Below are 22,397 nucleotides of genomic sequence, written 5' to 3' on the forward strand. Positions count from 1 at the left end.
AACAGAGGCCAGGCGATGCCTTTAGCTGTGGTGCATCTCTGCCCCAGCCTGCCTGCATCACCCCCCCCCCCCCAGCTCGAGCGGGGAGCAAACACCTCCCCGGCCACGCCGGGATAAACCCTCCAACGTTCTTCAAACCAACCCTGCAGCCACGGCATGGCCTGGTGGTATACGACCTGCGAAAATAAATAAAAAAAAACAAAAAAACAAGGGAAAAACAAATTCCCTGTCTTGCCCACCCACGCACACAAGGTAAGGGCACAGAGCAATAAACAGCTCGTTCCCGGCCTGTCCGCACGGGCTGCGAGGCGCTGCCAGCCCAGCCGTGATGTACATTGTGCGTGTGCTTTATATGCACACCATAAAAATAATGTTTTGTGAAGGATGTACAAGCATCCAGGCCAGGCAGGGCCAGGCAGCTGGGAGCTTGGCTGGAAGAAGCGCAGGCAGCGGGATCTGGCCGGGCGAATTGGCACGGTGTGCTTCAGCAAAGGGGACGCTGGTGGCTGCTGTCCCTGGGGCATGACATCCTCGTGCCACCTCCAAAGCAACCTGGATGGCTCACTTTTTTTTTTTTTTTTTGCTTTTTTTTTGCTTGCAAAGCTCTCCCTTTTAAGCAGGGAAGGGAGCGAGCGCTCGGGCAGAGCAGCCCTTCCCGGGGAGCTGCTCCATCTCAAAATGGATGTTTGCTCTGGATGGGAGCAGGGAACAGCCAAAGCTTCTTGTGAGGTGGAAATGACTTAAAAATCCACTTGAAAGCACAATGCTTCCCCTTCAGAAATAGCTCCAAACAGAAATGGCTTGAAACGATGCAATCCGTGCTTTTTTTCCCCTTGTAAAACCAAACATTTCATCTTAATACAAGGAAGGAGGGGAAAAAAGCAATCATTCATTTGCACTTTCCTCCCTGGAAAACGATCTGGCGAATGCCCCATTCTGCAGGAACACACAGGCAGACCCTGAGTGACCCATCCTGCTGCTCATCCCCCCGGCTCGCCCGCAGGGTTCCCGGAGCTGCCGCATCCCGGGAACGGCCGGAGCGGGCAGGGCCGCAATGCGGGGGGGACGCCCGGGTCGCTCCTTCCCGAGGAGGAGCTGCCTCCCGGTGGGTGCTCCCTATTTTTGGCCCCCGACGAGGCAAGGCTTTGCACTAGACTAACGCTTAATACACGTCCCCACGAATTAGCAGGACGTGACATTGCGCAGCCCAATTCCCGACCGCGAGCTGCCAGCCCAGGCCGGGGCTGGCGCTGCAGAGGTGTGTTCCTGGAAAACGGAAGGCCAGGTGGTAAATATTGGAAAAAACCCCTCTAATATATACATCCCTAAGTGCTTTTTCAGCTGATCAGATCGGACTTGGTTAATCAAAGTTTGCGTGATAAGCAGCACAGCCCCGGGGCTCCAAAATACCCAAGTGCCGATGCTCGGTCCCATCCCTCTCGTCTCCCCTGAGAGCATCTCCCCTTACCCCGGACACGTGCGCCCGCAGGGGGAAGGATGCTCTGGGCTGAGGCCACACCAAATAACCGACCAAGCTCCCCCGGCCAATTCTGCAGGGACAAAATGATGCTTTGCAAAGTAAGGATCAAAAAATGCCCATCCAGCCCTAGAGCGCAGCATGCCTCTGCATTTGTCAGCCGAACACTAGAATTTCCTCTGTAAAGCTGGAAAAGTACCCAGTCCAAGTTGCTCCATGCTCTACAACGAGCAATTATTCCTTTCAAAAGTAAAATGAAATAAGAACCATTCCCATAATCACCTACTGGATTTTATCAGCATGTTTGGGTTACGCTTTTGCCCCTTTGGCTAGTTCCTAATTGATTCTTTAATCTCTACAACTTTTTTATTGACTGATACAAGAGCTATTTAGCCCATCAGCGGCAGGAAAGCAGCCTGCAAACCCTCCGAGACCCACGACACGGTGCTAGGATGACCTCATCTGAAGCCAATGCTTTATTTGATAATCTATCACTTATTTATTATTCTAACTAACTGCTTGCAGGTGGTGTGATTTTAGTATAATTGTCCCAGCAACAGGCACGCACAGGGAAAAGCTCCGTGATGTGCAATCTTATCCGGAGCCGCTACCGCAGAGGAAGCAGGCTCCCAGCCTGTGCCGGGGGAAACGGGGGAAAACCCGGCGTTTTGGTGACGTGAGGGGCATGGCAAAATCTTACTGACTGCGGAAAATTTAAGGCAGGGGCTCGTCCCGACCACCGGGAAGAAGGAGGCAGAGCAGGATGGAAAACCCCGATGCCATGGCGGGGGGACCGGCATGGTGCCTGGCATCACGGCCGGGGCACAACTCGCACAGCGACGACTTGGCGCTGCAGCTCAGCTCCTTCCTCCCCACCTGCCTGCGTGCAAAACCTGAGCGAACGGAGGATTTTAGGCAGCGACAAGGTCGCAGGCCATGGATGTCCCCGCAGAGCGTGGTCCCGGTCCCCCAAGGCGTCAGCGCTGGGATCGACGACCGGAGCAGCACAGACAGCATGTGGGCTCCAGAAGGTTCAGGCTGGCCTGTCCAATGTAAAATCCTGCAGAAATAAAGAACGCGGGTTTGGGGTTTAGCTCTGGATGTCTCTGTGTTGTTTTTTATTCCTGCCACAGCCCTGGGGCGGGTTGTCAGCCCGTTGCCATCCCACCAGCCCCATGGCCGAGGCGGGATGGATGCCCCAGGGAGGGAAGCCTGAAACCCCCCTCCCCGTGCCACAACGCTGCTGCTCCTGCACAAAACACAGACCCTGACAGGGGTGTCTTCGCCCCCACAAAACGTGGGGTTTGCTGCCTTCTCAGCCCTGGGGGAGGGGGGGGGGGGCTGCCTCCACCGGACCCCCCCTGCCAGGCTGCTCCCTGCCAGACCCCCCCAAACTGGAAGCCGAGAAGCGGCGGCAGATAGAAACCAGCCCGTGAATTGACAGCGCGACTCCGAGCCATCCAGCAACGGGGCTTTTAAGATCAATTAGTCCTGCATTAGTCTCTGAGACTTTTGAGCTAGAAATCCCCCCAGGAATCAAGCCACTTAAAGCGTTTTTCCCAGTGAGGGAAGGGCTTGAGGATGAGGAGGCAGGTACCAGAAGCATCGCTGGGAGCAGAGGAGGTGCCTTTCCACACAATCTACCTCCTTATTATCTGCCCAAGCTCCTTCAGCCAAGCCAATGGCCTCAGCAAAAGAGGGAAATGGTATTTTGAGTGGCAAGACCCTGCTGTGGCTTTCAGTTTTAACCCTGGCTGGGGAAAAAGAAAAAAAAAAAAAAAAAAAAAAAAAAAAGCAAGGGGGGTTGGGAGAATAATTTTTTTATTAAAATAAAAATAGATCCATAATGAAAATAGACTTCTAATGGGAAAAGTTTAGTGCAAATGGAAGCTTTTAAAGATTCTTTTGACTGACAATAACCTGAAGACCCTCCAGGAACTCCAGCCCAGAATAATCAGATTAAATGAAAACTAATATACGATCCTGAAATTCATCCCATGCTGGTCTAAACTTATAGCAGCTGGGCAATTTAGCCTACAGGTTTCTGCCTCATGCCCAGCAGTTCACACTGAATTGTTTAGCCAAACTTAATCTACTGGGAAGGAAAAAAGCTCTTTCCTTTAATATGTGTTAAAGTAAAGCCAGCTTCTAAAAGCAGCTGGGAGTGGGGAAACTATATGAATACATGTATTTTCTACAGGAACTCCCAGACTGAAGGGTAGCTACTTTAAAACAAATAACTACAATTTATAAATGATGCAGAAATAAGGAAATCTCTGGGTTGGTGCACTGTGGCTGCTGGTACGGATAATGCCAGCCCCATCTCGTGAGCCCCGCACAAGGACCTCGCATAGGCACAAGCTCACCTGCTCCGGCAGCTCCTCGCTGCTGACCCCACTGCGGGCACCACGTCCCCAAAACCACGAATCAAACCCACGCTTTTACCCAGAGAAAGGTTTGAAAATACGACCTGGGTGTTTCTCAAAAAGATCACAAGGAAGGAATGACTTTTCCCCCAAATCTTAAGAGTTTTTACACTGAGCCTAGAGGTTTTTTTTTTTTAAAGGCAGGCTGTCAGTTCAAGGGGGTTTGGCGAGGGGCAAATGTCCTCCCAGTGACCAGTGTGATGACGATGGGGTTGGGAACCTCTCTGTGTTCCTACATCAGAAATAAACCCCGATGGGAAAACAGAACTCCCAAACATAAATCCATCATTAAAGATTTTCCAGCTGAAGCTTAAACTCCTGTGGGACACTAAGCATGTTGCACATTAACATGCAGCACAGGTTTCCACCTTACCAGCAGAAGACAGCTCTCCTGGAGGGCTTGGAGACAGGTAGATGGTCTATAAAACCTTGAAAGCCCTTGCAACTTTACAGTCAATGAAGTTTGAGCCAAACTCACATGGCAGGCAGGATAATAAAGTAACTGAAGAACCCAGCGCCTCTGGGGACCCCCGGATGGTCGCATCCAGCCACCCAACCGCCTTCCCCTTGGCACGGGCCTCGTCCCTCCCAGCTCGCTCCGAAAGCCACGCTCCTGGGTCTTCCCAAATTACGCAAGCACAGATCGATTTAGCCATTCCCTGTGACCAAGAGATGAGCTAAAATCCATCTGCCCCTACATATTCACTCGGTGTTCCCCAGCAGCAACAACAGGAATAGACATTTATACGCAGTACTTAAAAAAAAAAAAAAAAAAGCCCAGGGAGGCTTCCTTTTTTCGGGGGAAGAGCAGCCCAGATGAGCTTGGCCAAGGCTGCGGGATCTGACCCCGCCGCAGCTGGCGGCCAACGTGGGGAAATACAAACCCAGCTGTGCTTGCTAGGGGGTCTCATGCTTTCAAAACGCTGTAATCTTGGCAAAAAGGAAAAAAAAGTCGGTCCAATCCTGCAGCCCAGACCTCCCGCCAGCTGGAATCACGGAGCCGGTACCCGCCGCGGTGCTGGTCACCCTCAAATTTGCCTTGGGGAGCCCCAGTTTTGGGTGTGCGGCAGAGCGGGTGCCCCCGGGTACCAGGCAGCGGGTCGGAGGGTTGCAGAAGTAAAACAAACCTGCAATGGCATCAGGAAAATTAAAAAATAATAATAATAATAAAAAAAAAAAAAATCCAAGCAAGGAAACTTCTACAGCAACACAAAACAAAGCTGAAGGGGACAACCTGCCCCGAGGGATCGTCCCTGGGAAATCGCAGTAACGCCGGGGTGCGTTGTGTCGGGGGGGTTTGGGTGTGCAGAAAACTGAACCCCTTGTGTGTGCTCCTCCACGAAGGGAAGCTCGGCTGCCAGCAGTGCAGGACCCAGGGGGCGAGGGGCAGCGTGGTCCCCCCGTCCAGCGTGTCCCCACCACGTGCAGGGACAGGAGCTCGACCTTCCGCGCAGGTTAAACACGAGCATCCTCGAGCCTGTGCTCCCTCTCCCTGCGGGGGCTACGCAGCATCTCCTCCAGCCTTTCCTCTCCGGGATGAAAATACTCCCCTGACCCAGTGTGGCAGCAGGGACCCTCCTAAACATACGGAGGAAGCTTTGGGCGCACGAGTCACCCCATCGCATCCATTTTCAGAGACAAACAGCCCCAGGGCTGCCCCGAGCCAGCGGGCAGGGAGCCGGGGGCACCTTCCCAAGCAGGAGGGCTCGAGGCTTGCTGCAGCAGGCCATGGCCGAGCGAGTACCGAATTCGGCGGGGAGGAAGGCAGCGTGCTCCGAGCCCCGGCCATCCCTGGTGAACACGTCCGGAGCGCATTTGGAGGGGCCGTGCAAACACCGGAGCATCCTCCGCCGGGGCTCCCCGCGGCCCCGCTCCCCTCAGCATCACCTATTCCCTGCGGGGACCCTGCCCAGGGATGTGTGTGTGTGTGGGGGGTGGGTGTCGATTAATTTGAGCGCACACAGGGGGCCTCTCCCGGGAATTTCCTCCCCGGCCTGTGATTTTGGGGGCGATGAGAAAAGGCAGCTGCTGCCCTGCGCTGTGGAGCACCCGGTGCCACAGCAGAGCCACCGCCGGCCACGCGCAGGGACTTTATGCATTCGTAATACCCCAATGCATTCAAAATACCCCAAAAGGATCGGTAACTTTCATTTAGGGAAAGAAAATTAAAAAATAAAACCGCTTAGTTTTGATCTGACAACATCCCCCCGAGACGCCCCCGGCTGCGGTGGGAACCCGAGCAGCCCGGCCACGACCTCCCCGTCTTGGCACCAGCGGCTCTGGGACCTGGTTGGATCTCAAGGAGCAAGTGGGATTAGATCAGGCTCCAGATCAGGGCATGGAAAACTGGGAAAACCCCGCCAAGGTAAAAGAGTTGTCACAGGGGGTTCAGCTGACGGTTGTTTTCACTGATAGACCCAAACCCCGCACCTGGGAGCCGGTGGAGTTTATGTCAGGACCCTCATCCTCCCTGCTGGGTGCTCGGTGGGTGTCCCCATCCCCTCTTCAAAGACATCCGAGGAAGAGGAGTGTGGCAGGAGCAGACCTCAGACAGAGTTATCTTATCTTTCAAATGGATTTATGGCGCGCTGACTTGGGAATGCCACAAAGTTTTACTTCCAGTGCATAGCTCAGGGAAAAAAAAAAAAATCTCTCCAAGAAAACCTCTAGTCAACAGATAAGACAATGTGGTTCCGATTTCCTCACCCCCTCTAAATAATTGTTTCTTCTCTTTTTAAGAATTTTGTCTCAGGGAAACGTTTCTAATTTAATCCCCTGAGTGCACCTTCCTCACTGCTTTGAATGTGTATTATCTTCCAGCCAGTGCTGCAGAGCAGAGCAAGAATTTTTGATTTAAAAAAAAAAAAAAAGGCAAAAAAGAAAGAAGTCTTAACAAGCACAATGCACAGCAAACAGGAATGGAAATGCCGGTCTGGGTTCCATTAGCCCTGACCCAGAGGTTGGAAACCAAAATAAATTAATTAAATTGGGGAGAGGGGAGGCCAGCACCATTTGCTGCCAGTGAGCAGCCCACGAGGGATGCCCGGGGGATGTCTGTCACCCATCACCCGTTGTCACCCATGCAGGGGGGCACCCTCACCCCGTGCTCTTACCGAAGCTGCCGGCTCCTCGGCACCCATGGAGATGGCCGGGGTTGCCCACTCACTGAAGGACAGAGCGGAGAGAGTGGCTGGGGGGGCACAGTTGCTTTTTACAGCGACTTAAAATCCCCCGGTTTTGCGTAGAGGATCCCAAGGCAGGGACCCTCGGCAGAGGGATGGGTGCTGCCACAGAGGTGGGATCTCAAAACAGCTTTTTGGTGCGGTGGGGCCGGCCCCGAGGAGGTAAGGATGGTGCTGGTGGCAGGGGGCAGCCGGGCATGGGCTCTGCAGAGAGGGGGAAGGTGAAAAGTGCCTTTTCATGGGAGGCTCTGTAATCCCGTCGAGCCAGAGAGCACACGGACGGCGTGTGCTGCTCTCGACCAACTCACCTGCCACAAAAATCCTGCCCAAGGTCCTGCGAGAGGTGAGACGGGGCCATGGGACGGGCTCCAGCCTTTCTCCGTGCATCCGACTCCAGGGCTCAATTTCAGCCGTGGAAGAATAAAATAACCAATTAAATAAAATGCTTCAAATAACGTCCGGCAATGAGGTAAGCGCAGCCAGCGCCTGAGCTCACGTAGATGGAGATGGATGCTCGGCGTGAAGCCGCGCCGGTATCTCCCACGTCCATCGAGACACAGAACCCCACGCATGAGCTACGCCGGATCCCGACGGACACAGCCTGGCCTCCATTGTCCCCAGCCCCTTGGCGGGTTGGCCGAGCCGGGGAGGACGATAATGGGAGTGAGATGTGGGATCGTGGCGTTCGCCCTCGTCCCTCCGCCCAGTAATCGGAACAAAATGTTCTTCCATTGTGTGCAGAAGAGACTTGGTTTCCAACTATGGCAAATATTTAGGAAAACACAACTGAGTCATAAAGGTTATTTACAATTTGGAGCGCTCTATACGTTGCTCCGAGCCCCGCAATTAAAATATTCGTCGTGGTTCGAACACGACTGGGGAACAGAGAGGATTTTCCCAGTCCCCGGCCAAGAGCGTTAACGCCTTGCAGAAGCGCGGCGGCTCCGAGCGATGGGCTCTGTGCCTCCGCTGCTGTCACAGCTGCCCTGGGTGCCAACTGCCAGCATCGCTCCCTGGCAAAGGCGGGCACCTCCCGGGACCCCGCCAGCACCCGGGCAGGAGGGCACCGGGGGGTCCTCCCGCTCCCTCCAGCCATCCCGGAGAGCTGCGTCCATCAGGGATGGAAAACGCAAGCGTAAAGCAAGAGGGAGCCCTGTGGAAACGCTCCCCGGGGAAGGGAAGGGGAGAGCTGTGCTCTCACAGCCCGGGCTCGCCGGGACGGGGATCAGAGCTCGGACAGGACACCACGCTCTCCCTCAATTTCAAAGAAGTGCTGCAACACCCAGGACTCACCTTATTTATTACCTCGGCCCCGCGGGAGCCGGCGCGTCCCCAGCGAGCCGCATCAGGGCAGGCACCGACCGGGGGACTGCGCCTGGGGCTGGGCTGCCCTCCCGGGGCTGCTGCCGTTTTCCCTTTTGAACGCTTTTAGAGAAAATAAAAAAGAAGTGAAGCTCCCGCTGGTTATTCAAGAGCTGTCCGCTTTAATCCCTTTCCAGAAATATACTCGGTGGTGCCCGTTCGGTACAATCGGGGTCAAAAAGGGGTAAGAAACGTGTAAAATGGCATTTCTGTGCCCGCGCTCACAGCCTGCGCCGCCTCGTGCCAGTGCCGGTGCCGACTGTACCCGCCGGTTTGCTTTGCCCGGTTTGGACCCGGTTTTTCTTTTGAAAACATTCGGCTGCTTTGGGCGCATCTCGCGCCGGAGGGGACGGGCTCAGCTGGATGAGCCCCAGGGATGCGCCCACCGCCTCTGCCCCCCAGGGTGCCCACCCCCCACCGGGCCCCGCCAGGTTGGTGGCCCCTGGCGAGGGTGGCTCTGCGCCGCTTCACAGCCCAGCACGCAGCGACGCCTTCCCCTTCGCTTGTGGCTTGGGTTGAATTTGCTCTGGAAGGGTGAAAGCCTTTATTGTAAGCTTTCCAGCCACTGGAATTCCTCTCCGGGGCGGGGGGGGGGGGGCAAGGTGAACGCCACTGGAAAAACCCAGCGGGGGGGAAAAGCCTGGCAAGCCCCTTCCTGCGCATCTCCCTGCCCTCCCCTGCTTGGGTGCGTGGGCTGTCGGCGCTGGACCGTGCCCGTGGGACGCTCAGCCCCGTACTCCGCCAGCTCCCCGAAGAGGCAGATTTCGGGGCCGCCAACAAAAAGCGCCAGTTCTAAAAATCCCCAGGTTAAGCAAACAGGAAGGCGCAGGCCAGCGCGGGACCCGTTGAAAGGCGGCGGGGCTGGCGGCAGACTTGTTGACTCCGGGCTCTTGCCCCAACCGGCCGCGGCGACCCGCGAGCATCGGCACCGCGGGGCCATGGGCCGGGGCGGCCGCACAGGGCTGCGCTTGTCCTCGGCGCCGCGTCACCGAGCCCACGCGGCAGCTCCAGCAAGGAGCTATTTCGGGTTTTCTCAGTAAACCTGCGGCTTTCAAGCCTGATACAACGGGGGTTTATGCATCACACAGGTTGCTTTGATCTTTTTTTTTTTTTTTTTTTCTTTTTTCCCCTGCAAGAAGAACCGTGTGCAGCAGAATGTGCTAACAAGCAATCGATTATTATAAACCACCCTGGCCAGCTGATGGCTGTTTCAGACACCATGTTCTTGCTCTCATTTCCCTCCCCATCGCTGTGATTCGGGCTCGCCGAGCAAAACCCACGCGGGGGGGCACAATTTTGGGGGGGATTTTAAACACGAACCGAGGTGAGGGGGACACTCCAAAGCAAACAGGAGGGACAGGGGAAATTCAGGCAGGACACGTAGCTCAGCCTGGTCATTAACCTGTGGGGAGAAGGTTGCAACTGGGCCCTGCTCGGGGTGACGACGAGGGCAGCGTGGGGACAGCTGTGTTGGGAATAAAGCAGCTTTGCTGGCTCGGTGCTGGTGGCACACGTCGGGGTGGGATGGAGGAGCAGGACTCGGCTGCTCTGCCCCATGCCAGACCCCACGGAGCCTGTGAGCCCTGGGGGGGGGGGCACCGGCTGAGGCAGGAGACCACCCCGAAATCTCCCCTCATGCCTCTACAGCCATCACACGAAGCAACGGGTCAGCGAAAGCCACACCAACACCTGCCCAAAACTAATTGCGGGATTTGTTCACCTTTTTCCACAAATTCTAGAGCTGACGGTTTCCAAACAGAGCAGCCTGGCATAAGAAATCCATCACCAGGCATGGCTGTGGCGAGAAGGATGACCAGAAAGAAAGAGAACGATGAGGAAAACCAGACCACAACAGCAGGTGGGCAGGTTGGCTGGGAACCTTCTGTATAATACGTGTAAATAAGGATTTGGATGAAAAATACAGACAGAAGCAAGACATGTAGTTTGTGCAGGAGCTGACTGCTCTCCCTCTTCCCCAGCCGGTCCCTCTCGACCTCGTTCGTCCTCCTCCATCAGTCCTGCACGGGGTACGGCCAATTCCTGTCTTCATAAAACTTCTTCAGGCCCTGGAGGTTGACAGGGGGGAAGTAAGGCCCGATCCTCTTCCGAATCCACCACCTCCCCTCGCTGGCGTGCTTTCCCCCGGGTCGGCTGAATTTATACTTGAAGTGTTCCCCTCGAATCCACCTGCAGAGAAACAAAGCACAGCCTGCTCAGGAGGGGCTGGCACCGCTGCCGGGCCGAGGCACAAAGGAGTCAGACCCTATTTACGGACCCCTGGGAGTGGAGTTTTTGAGCTTTTCCGTCACTGGGTGGACAAACCAGCTCGCGGGCGCTCAGCCTGGCTGCCTCCCGCATGCCGGTGTCCCCGAGATGCCCTTGCTCCAATTTCGGGACGATGGACGAGGCGGAGGAGCTTTAACACCCCCAACCTGTCCGCTGCTCCCCGCTGCCGCCGCACGCTACAACCAAGTTTGAAAGAAAATAATAAAAGCAGGAAAATGACTTTTTTTTTTTTTTTTTTTTTTTTTTTTTTTCTTTTCTGAGAGTAACTATGGAGCATTTCTGCCTGGGACATTTTTAGGTAGAGCCCAACTCCCACCCCAGCTCCCCCAGCATCCCTCTGCCTCAGCCAGCGGCTGCTCCTGCTCCGCAGCTTATTAGCAGGGCTACGAGCGCATCTGTTTTCTGGCCGCCTTGGGAGTTGACAGAAAAGGAGATTTTAAAACAGTGCAGAAAGAAGCATTCATCAGTGTCGCGAAACACATTCGGAGGCTAACCATGCCGCTCGGTTTCGGGAGGTTTGGTCCCGCTTGATGTAGGGCATGCTGACAAGAGAAGGAGCAACACCCCGGTCCTCCAGCGTTGTGGTCCCTGTTTGCAGAGTGCATCGCTGCGTTGGCTGGATAAGTTCATAAAATAACCCACAATATAAAAATGTCAAAGTCATGTCAATGCTCATTTAAACCTGCTTTGCTTCACTACTAAAATACAAACCCTGCTACTGAGCGGGGCACCACGCTCCCGCAGCTGCTCGCTCCCGGGGCTGCACCTCGGGCAGCCGTAAAGTTCCTTCCTACTGCTAAAATAATTAGGGACGACTCCTATATATTTGCCGTTAGCGCTCGCCTCCGTAACACGGGCACCGCGAGGGGAAGCAGGGGGGAGATTGCAGACGACGGACGGAACTGCAGCCGGGGAAGAGGTCTGCTGCCATCACAACTCGACACCGCAATTGAAATCTTGCTGGGTACCCGGGTGAGCCACACGGAAAGGATGCTCCTGAGGAACCACGTTAACGCGGGGCTCTTCGTCACACCCGTCGCCTGCTGCTGACTCGCAGCATCATCTGCTTGCTGATTGTCTCCTGGCCGGAATGAAAACAGGACAAATATCTCCGTGTTTCCCCCTCCGCTGAGGACAAAGCGAGGATCCAAGGGAGCTCAGGCTAAAGCATTTGGAGCTGCACTGGGACAGCTCGAAGTTAAATTACTGGTAAGGGCTGGGTGCCAAGGGGAGCGTGGGGATGGAGGTGTCCCCTGATGCCGTACCGCTCCGTGGCAGAGCCTCCTGAGCTGCCCTGGCACCCCACCTTGCTGCCCGCTCACTGGGGGTGCAGGGAGGCAGGAGAGCAGCCCGCAAATACAGGAAGGTAAATGGGAAAAGGAGGGGGCGATGCCACAGCCCTGGCTGGGGGCTCGGGGTGCACAAACCTGCATCTCATCACCATAAACGCTGCCCCGCAGCTGCTGGCTTCATTACAGTCAAGGCCGTTTCTACACCCTCTCTCCCCCCTCTTTTCTGAGGCTGGTAAAAGTCAAAGGGGGGCTGAAGTGTTACTCCCACAGTGTTTACTTCGCAGGAGCACAAAATTTCCTGTTGATAATTAGAGCGTTACTGAACAGAAACGCTCCCGCGGGTCCAGGTAGCCCGCAGGCTTCTGTCCGGGATGGTTAGAGATTTCCAAGCTGTGCTGCTTGATTGCTTTCTTGAATTCAAACAAACATAGCCACCTCCCCCCAAAAAGCTTCAGTGGCTGATGTTATGTCACTCCCTCTCCTGCTCAAAGCCTCCCTCCGCCCGCCACACCGGGGCTTTTGGGTTTTTTTTTTTTTCACTAAGCGACTGCGGAGCATCTACCAAGCTGGGCCTGTCTATGTACACCCACAATCTGGGTGTAAGGGGGTGCCCCACGCTGACGGAGCTATCTGCAAACCCCACCTGGCAAAGTTCCCGTTTTCCAGACGGGGATGCAGAGTGCAGGGAGCAGTTGATTTTTCCGAGCTCCCAGGGCAGACCCAGGAGCCCTCAGGAGATGCCAGGTCTCTGCTCAGACACAGAAGCGCTTTCTCCCCACCCTCAAGGACTGTCCTATAACCCCTCTGGAATGAAAACGTCCTTGTCCCTTTTGAATGGGCTCGCCTGCTCAGATTAAATAATATCTATCATCTGATTTGGTATGATTTTTCCCATATGTTCTCTGTCTATTAAAATGTTTGCTATCAAAGGGATCGGCATGTAAAACTAGAACCGTGTGAGCATTAAAGCGACCACATGCAATTGAAGATGCATTTTTGTGGCATAAAGTTTGCCTTTCTATCTGACGACGTTTCAGGCTCTTCTGTTCAGAGCCGAAATCAACCTGAAGGGTCCTCCCAAGCCCCCCCGACCTCTAACTTCAGCCACCCTCTTGTCCCAGCCACCGTCCCTGCGCTTCCCCCGGCCCGCTCCACCTGCGCGTTGGGATGCACGGTCCACGCCAGGATGACAAGGTCCACGGAGGAGGAACCTGCACAGCCCCGTGGGCTGTGGAGTTTGTAAAGTCCAAGGAGCCGAGCCCTTCCAGGAACTGAACCACTCACCCAGCAATGAGCTATAAAGCTCCGGCGCACCCCAGCCCACGGCCCTTCGCTGTCCTGCACCGCCAGCGCTTCTCTGGGATTCAAAACTTGAAGGTTTCCGTTCTGGTAAAGGGAGATACCAAAGAGCTGCAGCAGCCAACGTGTGCTGCAGGACAGAGAAACTCCAGCGGGCATGCTTCTGAGCATCACGATACCTCTGAGCAGCAAAACACAAGGGCAGCATCCAGACCCCATGCTCTCTGTCCTTCCCGGGGTTAGGGGCTGCAGGAAAAACACAGAAAACCTGGAACCCGTGGGCATCTTTCCCTGCAAGGCTCACGGATGTAAAAGCTGCAGTTTAATACTCACTGGAGCCCCTCATTTCAGGGCTCATAGAGTTTACAAGCTACCCCAGTATTTATAATCTACCTGGGTGCCTCAGTCCTGAAGTTACAGGATTTGCCAACTCCTCCAGCGCCGCCTCGCTGGGCCGGCTCCCTCCTCCCGGGATTTGGGGAGCGAACGTGCTCCTGCACGAACAGGGCTGGAGCATTAACGCCCCGGAGTCCATCATTTCAGGGCTCACAGAGTTTACAAGCATCACTTGGAGCCCTGGACAGCTTGTAACTCAGGCAGGCCGCCTGCATGCGCGGTTGCCTGCAGATTAAGAAGCTTCCATAAGCTACAGCTCACCTTATCAGCGATAACTCGTGATTTTTGCAACTCTGGGGCTCAGGCGAAGACCTTCTGGCTGGTGGAAGGGACCCACAGGTCCCTGAGCCCCCTCTGACGCAGGAAACTTTTGGCATGTGTGAACCTTGCTTGCTGCTCTGGAGAAAGGGGAACATCTGCAAGAAGGTCCCAGGGAAGCCACCCAACTTTGTCTACATTACAAGGAGCCTAATGCCACAGGTGGTCACTCATACTCGGAGAAGGATGAGCAAGACTCTTGTTTCAGAGAAGACAGAAAGGTCAGGAAGGACAATCCCAGCTGCAGTTTCCCAGGATTTACTGAGTGAACACAAGCTGGCAGCTCCTCCTGGCTCCCCAGGGAGCACCAGGCACTGGTTACCGCAGCCGGGCAGGGAAACGGCGCAGGAGGAGCATCAGGCTGAACCAGCTGAGCCCAGTTAGCTCCCTCAGGAGGCACACGAGGGCAAAATAATCACCTGAGAAGCCAGAAACAAGATACAGTCAGATAAAGCAAGTTAGACGTTTCTCCTGCAGGAGATGGAAAACCCTCTCTGCTATGACAACAACGGGGACACGGGACAAAGGACAGAAGGGACATGGGACAAGGGACAGAAGGGACATGGGACAAGGGACAAGGGACAGAAAGGCCCCTTTGGCAGCTCCTTCCCAGCCCAACGGTGGTGGCCAGGAGGTGCTGGCAGAGCGATGGCACTGGTCCCGGTGTGGATGGCTGGAGGAGGGAGGACCCACCACCCTGCACCGGGTGCCGGGACCCAACCGCCACCACCCTTCTGGGCAAGCACCCGCTCTCCATCACCACCTGGATCGGGCAAGGCTACGGCCTCAGGGAAGGCAGAAAGGCTAAAAATAATAAGCATTATTTTTTAAATCAATATATTCATCCCGCCAGATGCCCGGTAGCAGCTGCGCTGTAGCACTTTTAAGATTCGATCATATATCAGCCTATTATGACATCTTCCAACTGTACGTGTTAAAAATTAGCAGCAATATTGGAGTTGTTGGGATGGAAGGCTAAATCTCCCAGACAGCTGTAATTAGTTCCAGAGGGTGCAGCTGTCTCCCTGCAACAGCTGAGGGGTTCGAGGGAAAAAACCAGAGCCGGTGGTTTCTGTTAGAATTAATGGCCTGACAGGGCAAAGCGGGGTGGGAGAGGGAAGAAAGAAACCAAAACACGGGGCGTCTTTTCGAATTTTTTTTTTTTTTTTTTTATCTCAAGGTTCCCCACTCCCTTGTAAATCAGGGAGCAAGTGGCAGTGGAAAGTACAAATTCATTACAGTAACAGAGCCTCCATCATCGGCTTTCTTGCTTATTCTAGCCCCGTTAGCAGGAGGGATCATAAATTCATCTTGGCCCAAGTTTGCAGAATAAGGGCAGTTTTATGGATTGTTTTTCAACGCCGCTGACTTCTCCTTCTCCAAGGCTCCTGCGAGGTCTGGATCTGCAGAGCCAGAGCATCCCACGACCAGTTTATCCTCAAAAATCTTTTGGGAGGTGGCTAAGTGCGGTTTTTTCCCCCATGGCCAGGTTAGAAAGGGAGGCTCAGAGGTTGTGTCTATACCAAGGGCTGAGCAAACCTCAGGGGAAGGAAACCTGCCTCTCCCCGGGGCTCACAGCACTGGCCGGGATGATTTTTGGCATGGACAGACCCAGCGTGTGGGTTTGGGTTTGGCGTTTTGCAGGGTGTGATGGGGCTGCGGCTGCTGGTTCCCGGGGAGCCAAGGCAGGAGCTGCCCTGGCCAAGGGAGACGGCTGCCACGGCGAAGCTGCCCCACGGCTGCATCTGCCACCGCTCCGAGAGGTTCTGGAAACCCCATTTCCCACCCGGGGGGGGAATCCTGATGCTTTGAGATGTGCTCTGCCCTTCCCTGAGAACGCTGGAATACTGAGGCTGTTTTTACTAAAAGAAAATCCCTTAAGCTTTCGTTCAGGACAGTGGAATCGTTTCATGCTGATAATATCAGACTTTATAATGTTGATGCTAAATTCAAGATTTTAAATTATAGTACATAGGGCAAGAAGAAACGAACTGCAATAAAACATTTCACATAGCGAAACCCAGTGAGAAAGCAAAAAAAGAATGCGTTTATACTTCTTCACCTCTGAGGACCCTGTCACTGGCAAAGCTGCTTTTCAGTGGGAAAACCATAGAAAATATTTTACTTTTCTGTGCAGAAGATACCAGTGGTGGTGGGAGAGGCTTTGGGGACTCTGTGGATTTCCATCGCTCCCTTACGCTGCCACGCTGTGTGGACCACACGGGTTCTTGGGAGGGAGACTTGTCCCGGCAGGGAAACGCCTCGGGGTGAGAGGGGGGCACTTGAGATTCAGCACAGCCAAGTTCAAACCCCGGAGGACTCGCATCCCCACGGAACATCCCACGCCCACGAGCACCGCTCCTGCCTCCTCCGACGACGTTTTGGGGGACACCTCGCACAACAGAAACGTCATCCCCCCACCTACATCCCAGTGACGCCCGTATTCTCCAACAACCCCCCACTCCCTGCCCGCTCTCAGCACCGCTCCCAAGAGCTACAGAATTACCTTTACCCCTCTCGGGGGTGTCCGAGGGACCCCAAAGTGGCTTCTACACCGTGCAAACGGGACAAAGCTCTCCCCACAGCTTGGCTTGCGTGGCTCCCCAGGTCCCTCGGGAAAGCACCTACCCCAGGGTCCGTGGTGACTTACACAGCCTGAAAAAATCCAGTCCAACATGCCCCCCAGGCACAAAGCCCAGGAGCTGTGACACAAATAGGAAATAAATGGGCAGTCAAATAATAATAAAAAAAAAAAGAATACCAAACGCTATGTTCTTCTTGTGTTCCTGCAGCCAGGTAGCATCAAATGGGAAGCGCCGCCTCCATAAATAACACCAGCGCTACAAATCCAGGGCTTCAGACACATGTTGGGGCTTTTTCAACAAAGTGCTACTATAATTGGAATAAAAGTCCTTAAGTGAACATGATTTAATATCAGAGACACCGAACACTTCAGGTCAAAAATAAAAAACTGTATTTTCTTCCTCCTTCTGTAGGCAAAATCTGATTTTTGTTTTCTTTTATTGTTGCAGTCTGTTTCCATGACGGTGTGTTAAACACTTATTAATTTCTCAGCCAAAGCCCTACCATTCAGATTTATGACGGCTGGTGTTTTATGAACTATCCGCTGCACAATAATATTTTGTAAATCTACATTCCACAAACATCACCGTGCTTGAAGTAAAGCTTCACACTCAGCTAGGCTGGGCGCTCAACAATACCCTCATTTTTAATCAGTCACCTGTTTCTCATTTTAAGTTTATCACACTTGAAAAAATACTATAATTTCTGGAGTTGTAAAGAAACCTACAAACTTTGGTCTCAGAAATTTCATTTCGAAGGCATTAACTCATTTTGAAAGTCCCTTGGCTATTTAAGGTGTAGAGTTTCCATTAACAGAATAAACTCCGTGGAGTATGGAGCATAATGTTCTTATGGAAAACAGTCCCTTCCCCTAATTATTTAGTCTAGCAAGGAATGAAAATAATTAAGTCTCAAAATTCCCTTTAGAGTGGAGCGGGGAGGGGGGAATATGGTAAGAAAATTAGCTTTTTTTCCACCCAGCTACCGAAGGGACCCGAGCCGTGGTGGGCACAATCCTGAGCTGGACGGTGGGAGCAAAGGCGGCTCTGAGGTTCGCGGCCGGCGCAGGCAGGCTCCGGCTCACGGGGAGGGGGCAGGGATGCCCTTCAGAAACCGTCACAGCTACAGCCACCCGAAATTATCTTTTTTTTTTTTTTTTTTTTCCCCAGGTGTTACCGCTGAGTCTTGAATTTAAGGCTTTTGTTCACAACTCAAATGAAATTATAGCAAAGAGGCGATCGCTGGCTGCAAGCGGCTGGCAGCGCTGAGGATGCCCCACGTCCAGCGCTCAGTTAATGAGGGGTCTTAGATTAAAAAAGTAGGTATCCTGCTAACTGCCGCTTCTCACGCTTTTTTGCACCCAGATTGGAGGGCACAGATCAGTCCCCCGGGTACCGGCCGTGGTGGGAACGGGGCTGTGACGGGGGTGTAAAGGGCTCGCCAGCCCCGCTGGGAGCTTCGGCACGCAACAGGGGGACGTTTAAAATTAAAACAAAGAAATGGTGGGTTTGAAATTTAAAGGAAAGGGCTCACAAACCGAGCCGGCGAGGTCGCCTGAGCAGAAGTAACGCTGGGTGAAAAGCAGCTGACGGAGCCGCTGTGCCCACCCCGGCCACGAGCACCACGAGTGTAAACCCAGCAGAACAGGGATGGGGCACAAAAATCAAAAAAAAAAAAAAAAAAAAAAAAAAAAAAAAGAAAGGCGAATGGTCACTTCAGTTTCCTTATGCAGGCGAAGCGCTAACAGCAAACAAGGAATAACCAAAGAAATGTAAATAGCAACAGGCATCGGTGAGTGACGTGAGAGCCCAGCGCAGGATCTGCCCCCCAGCAGCCCGGCGTGGGCAGCGTGAGCACCCACCCGTGCCCCCAGCCCGCAGCCTCACACCTGGGTGAAAATCCCCACGGTGCCAATGTCCCAGGTGTTTGCGTTTGGCTTGCTAAAACCCAAAATGTGACCCACAACCCTGGATCCAGAGTGAAATGGGGTGTTGGATTTTGGTCTGAGCCAAAAGGAGCATTTGTAAATTGTTATTTTTATTTTACGCCACCCAAAAATACACTAGACCCATGAAAAACTTTTAAAGCAAAGCTAATGCCAGAGCAAAGGCAGCTGACACATAAAACCAGCGCTGGATCCTGATCTTTTCCTACTATAAACTAGCTGCTAAAGAGTGAAAACAGAGTCTGTGCTTCGGTTAAACCAAGGCAACGCATGAATCAAGACCCTGTTCAACAAGATCTATAGCACCGTGTGTTCAACACAGCATCCACGCTGCTGTGTAATTACTTACTGGACCTGCTTGTATTCCTCGGCACGCTGTGCAATCGTTATCCTATAAAAACTAACAAAGATAAAGATTTGCTTTTGGTTTTGCTTTAAATTCCTGAACATTTCACTTCCTCACCTGTTACAGAATACAATAAAAAACCCTATTCACCACCTGGAGCGATGTAGTGTTATCCTGGCCACATCCCACTTCATTATTTTCATTTTAAAATGAGTTCCTGTGCTCGACTACTTTATTTTAATTATTTTTAACACCACTGATTCTAGGAAGCAGCCCGTCTGCGGCAAAATCCTGCAAGGCAAGACGTGATACACGTTTTCTTGCCTTTTAATCTGTTACGATGTCTTGTTCTCAGCCCCAGTTGTGGTGAGTACCAGGAGCAACGTTTATGGCACTGGGGGACACGTGGTAATAAACAGCTCTGGGATTATCAAATGCTTCTGTCGCCCCGTGAACCGCGAGAGCCGTTTATTGCCAGCAGCCACCAGATGGTCGTGGCTTCTGGCTGCTGGCACCAGGGGACACCTAATTCAAACTGGTGACTCGGTGCCTAAAGGTCCCCGGTTCTGCTAAAACCCTCCGGGGTCGGCCAGCACTCAGGTCGGACTTACTTTGTTCTAATTTTTTTTTTTTTTTTTTTTTTTTTTTAAAATAAAACACCCCCCTGGCAACGCAAAGGAACACCCCATGAAGAACACCGCGGGGTGAATTTACAGCACCGAGCCGCGGGGACGTGAGCAAAGTTTGGCAGGGCTCGGTTGGTAAATCCACCCAAGACGGAGCCAACGCGGCGCAGGTGCTCCAGTCGCTCTTCCAGCTCAGCCTGGCACATAACGCCCCGACACCATCTCCCCGACAAGCTCCCGCTGGGTGAGCCCCCTCAAGGGGCTCCATTTCTGCCCTTGGTGAGCTCTGACAGTCGTTAGCACCCTAACGAGGCACCCACTGCTTTCACCACGTGGGTGGTTGCAGCTGGGGCTGCGCTGGGCCCCTTCCCCGGCCACCAAAAAGGTGCCACCTCCATGGGGGGGGGGGGGGGGGGTTGTTGCTGAGCAGCCCCCCGAAAAGGCAGGGAGCACCGGGGGAGGTCCAGCTCGCTGTCCCAAGCCGCAGACCCCGTTTGGGCTGATAAACGCACGCGCGGGCACGTGAAGGTCCATAAAAACCCAGAGGAAACACGGCCAAAATGAGAACACGGCCCGGAGCAAAGAGGTTTCCCGTGCTCCTCCCAACGCAGCAGCGTCAGCCTGCCGCTCCTCGCGTGGAAAGCTGACCCCAGCACAGCTGAGCAGAGCTAAAACCCCTCCGTAAACATTATTGAAGCTGTATCTGTCCGTGGCACGGGCTGTGCTGGGGGAGCCCAGCACGCCTGTTGTAGCAATAATTAATAGAGGTTCCCCGGAGCCCTCCTGGGCTGGAGCCAAGGCGTCATTATTGGTGTGTAACAGATCTGCTGGTTGTGTAACCCAACAAACTGCGACACCCCCCTACAGCGCACCCTGAGCTATAAACCATCGTTTAGGGGCCCCCCGGGGGGGGGGGGCGGCTGTGGGGCTCCTGCCCCATGCCCACTGCTCGCCCTGCGGTGCTGCACCCCTGGGAAAATGGGTCCTTGAATAAGAATACGTGCAAAAACCTCCAAATAACTCTTCTTACAGCAGCCTTGGCTCCTGTACTTAGAATCATAGACTGGTTTGAGGTGGAAGGGACCTTAAAAATCATCTAGTCCCAACCCCCTGCCCCGGGCAGGGCCCCCTTCCCCCAGCCCAGGGGGCTCCCAGCCCCGTCCAACCTGGCCTGGAACCCTTCCAGGGAGGGGGCACCCACAGCTGCTCTGGGCACCCTGGGCCAGTGCCTCACCCCCCGCACAGGGAACAATTTCTGCCTTAGAGCTCACCTAAATCTGCCCTCTTTCAGTGTAAAACCATTACTTAGAGGGATTACGTCCCATCAGCCTGTACTGATGCTCTCATAAGGTGCCTGTGTACTACGAGACAGGGCTGGATGCCTGGGGACCCCCAGAAATGTGGTTATTAGAAATATTCCAATATGACAGTGGGAAACTCACTCAGTGGTTGTATTCCAGGCTCTGTTTTTTTCTGCAGACTATACACAGACATACGTTCTGCTCAGAGTATAAACCATTTTGGGTTTATACATTTATACCATCTTGGGATGTGTAAACCATCTCAGAGGAAGGTAAAAGGTGGAAGTTCTTAGTGTCTTAGCTGGAGAAGGAGTCTCTCCTCCGAAGGTCTGGGGGATGCACTGCACTAAAGCTTAAAAACATCAGCAGGGTTCAAGAGGAAGTTCATTTCACACGGTGCCGTGAACCTTCATCCTTGTTTGCTGTGCATTCTAAGAGCCTCAAATGGAAAATATTAGCAAGAGCATACTATTACTTGAGTTCGTCCAAAATTCCCTTCAAATGTTTTCTCAGCTAAAAATAACTTCATCAACAAAATAGACATTTTTGTGAAAATTTTCCTTTTGTAAAAAACCTTAGAGTTTTCATCTGTGCCTTTCACTTGCTGATGTTTGCTTTGTCTCTTCATTGAAAACACAAACACTTCCAAGACAAGTGTCCACAAAAACAATCATTTCTGCAAGACTGTTTTGTCTTTGAAATACCTCAGTCGAAACAGTAGTTTTGACCTGAGCTCGCCAAGTGATCATGGCAAAAAAAAATCTAAAGCTGATGGGCAGGAAACCACTTCAGCAGCCATGATTTCTGGCCAAGAGAAGCAACGCCGAGCCCTTCACAGACCTGCCTGGGCACGGGCTCAGCCGAAGGGTCCTTGAGTCCCCCCCGGGAAGGCATTAAGGTGCTGCGAGCACCAGCTCTTCATGGTGTCCTCGTGTTAAACTCACCCTATTTAAGGGCCACCTGGGTACCAGCAAATACAAAACCCGATCCATCAACAGAAACCACGTGTGCCCACCCAAGGCAGGACCAACACGGAGGTCGGGCACTTCCAGCTCCCTCGGCAAAACTCAAAGCTTACCGTGGGGGTGCTCGGCCAGCAAAGGGGTTCGTTGCCATCAAGGACAAGGTCTCCTCTTCCTGGGCCAGCAGCTTCCCAGCCAAGTGGATTATCCATTCATTCTGCTCGTAGGTCTTGGGGAAGGAATAAAAAAGACAAAAGTTAGGCACCGCCGGGCTTGTCATGCGGTGTTATTAGCATCGAAGACTTCTGTGGCTCCTCCTCCACCTCGGATCACATATCTCTTTTTGACTTTACGTGTATCTACCATAGCTGGAGGTGACCTCGCCTATTATTCCCCCCGCCGAACACTTGATTTTAATAATTTCTTTTAGCCGCAAGCTCCACAGAGGAACAGTAACGTCACATTTTGAAAGGACGATCCACACATCAGTTTAAAACAGGCTGATTCCCCCCGTTGTGTTATCAGAGAGAAAACAGAAGGTGACTTCTCTATTCCTGTTTCCTTTCTCTTATTTAAATTTCCCTCAATCTAATCTG

General features: G+C 53.3%; 1 protein-coding gene across 3 annotated transcripts in view; it reads right to left on the reverse strand.

The window, feature by feature from the left end:
- Positions 1-8,546: 8,546 nt before the first annotated feature.
- The window catches only part of LMF1 (lipase maturation factor 1), a 206,544-nt gene continuing 192,693 nt past the window's right edge, over positions 8,547-22,397 (reverse strand). For all 3 annotated transcript variants that reach the window (XM_042798474.1, XM_042798476.1, XM_042798475.1), the window contains 2 exons: positions 21,918-22,030; positions 8,547-10,634 (listed from right to left, as the gene is read on the reverse strand). In XM_042798474.1, the coding sequence (XP_042654408.1) occupies positions 10,460-10,634; positions 21,918-22,030 (288 nt within the window). In that variant the 3' untranslated portion in view covers positions 8,547-10,459. The remainder of the gene's footprint in view (positions 10,635-21,917; positions 22,031-22,397) is intronic.

Source organism: Tyto alba, unplaced genomic scaffold (assembly GCF_018691265.1).
Source record: "Tyto alba isolate M040663 unplaced genomic scaffold, T.alba_DEE_v4.0 Super-Scaffold_28, whole genome shotgun sequence".
Lineage (NCBI taxonomy): Eukaryota > Metazoa > Chordata > Aves > Strigiformes > Tytonidae > Tyto > Tyto alba.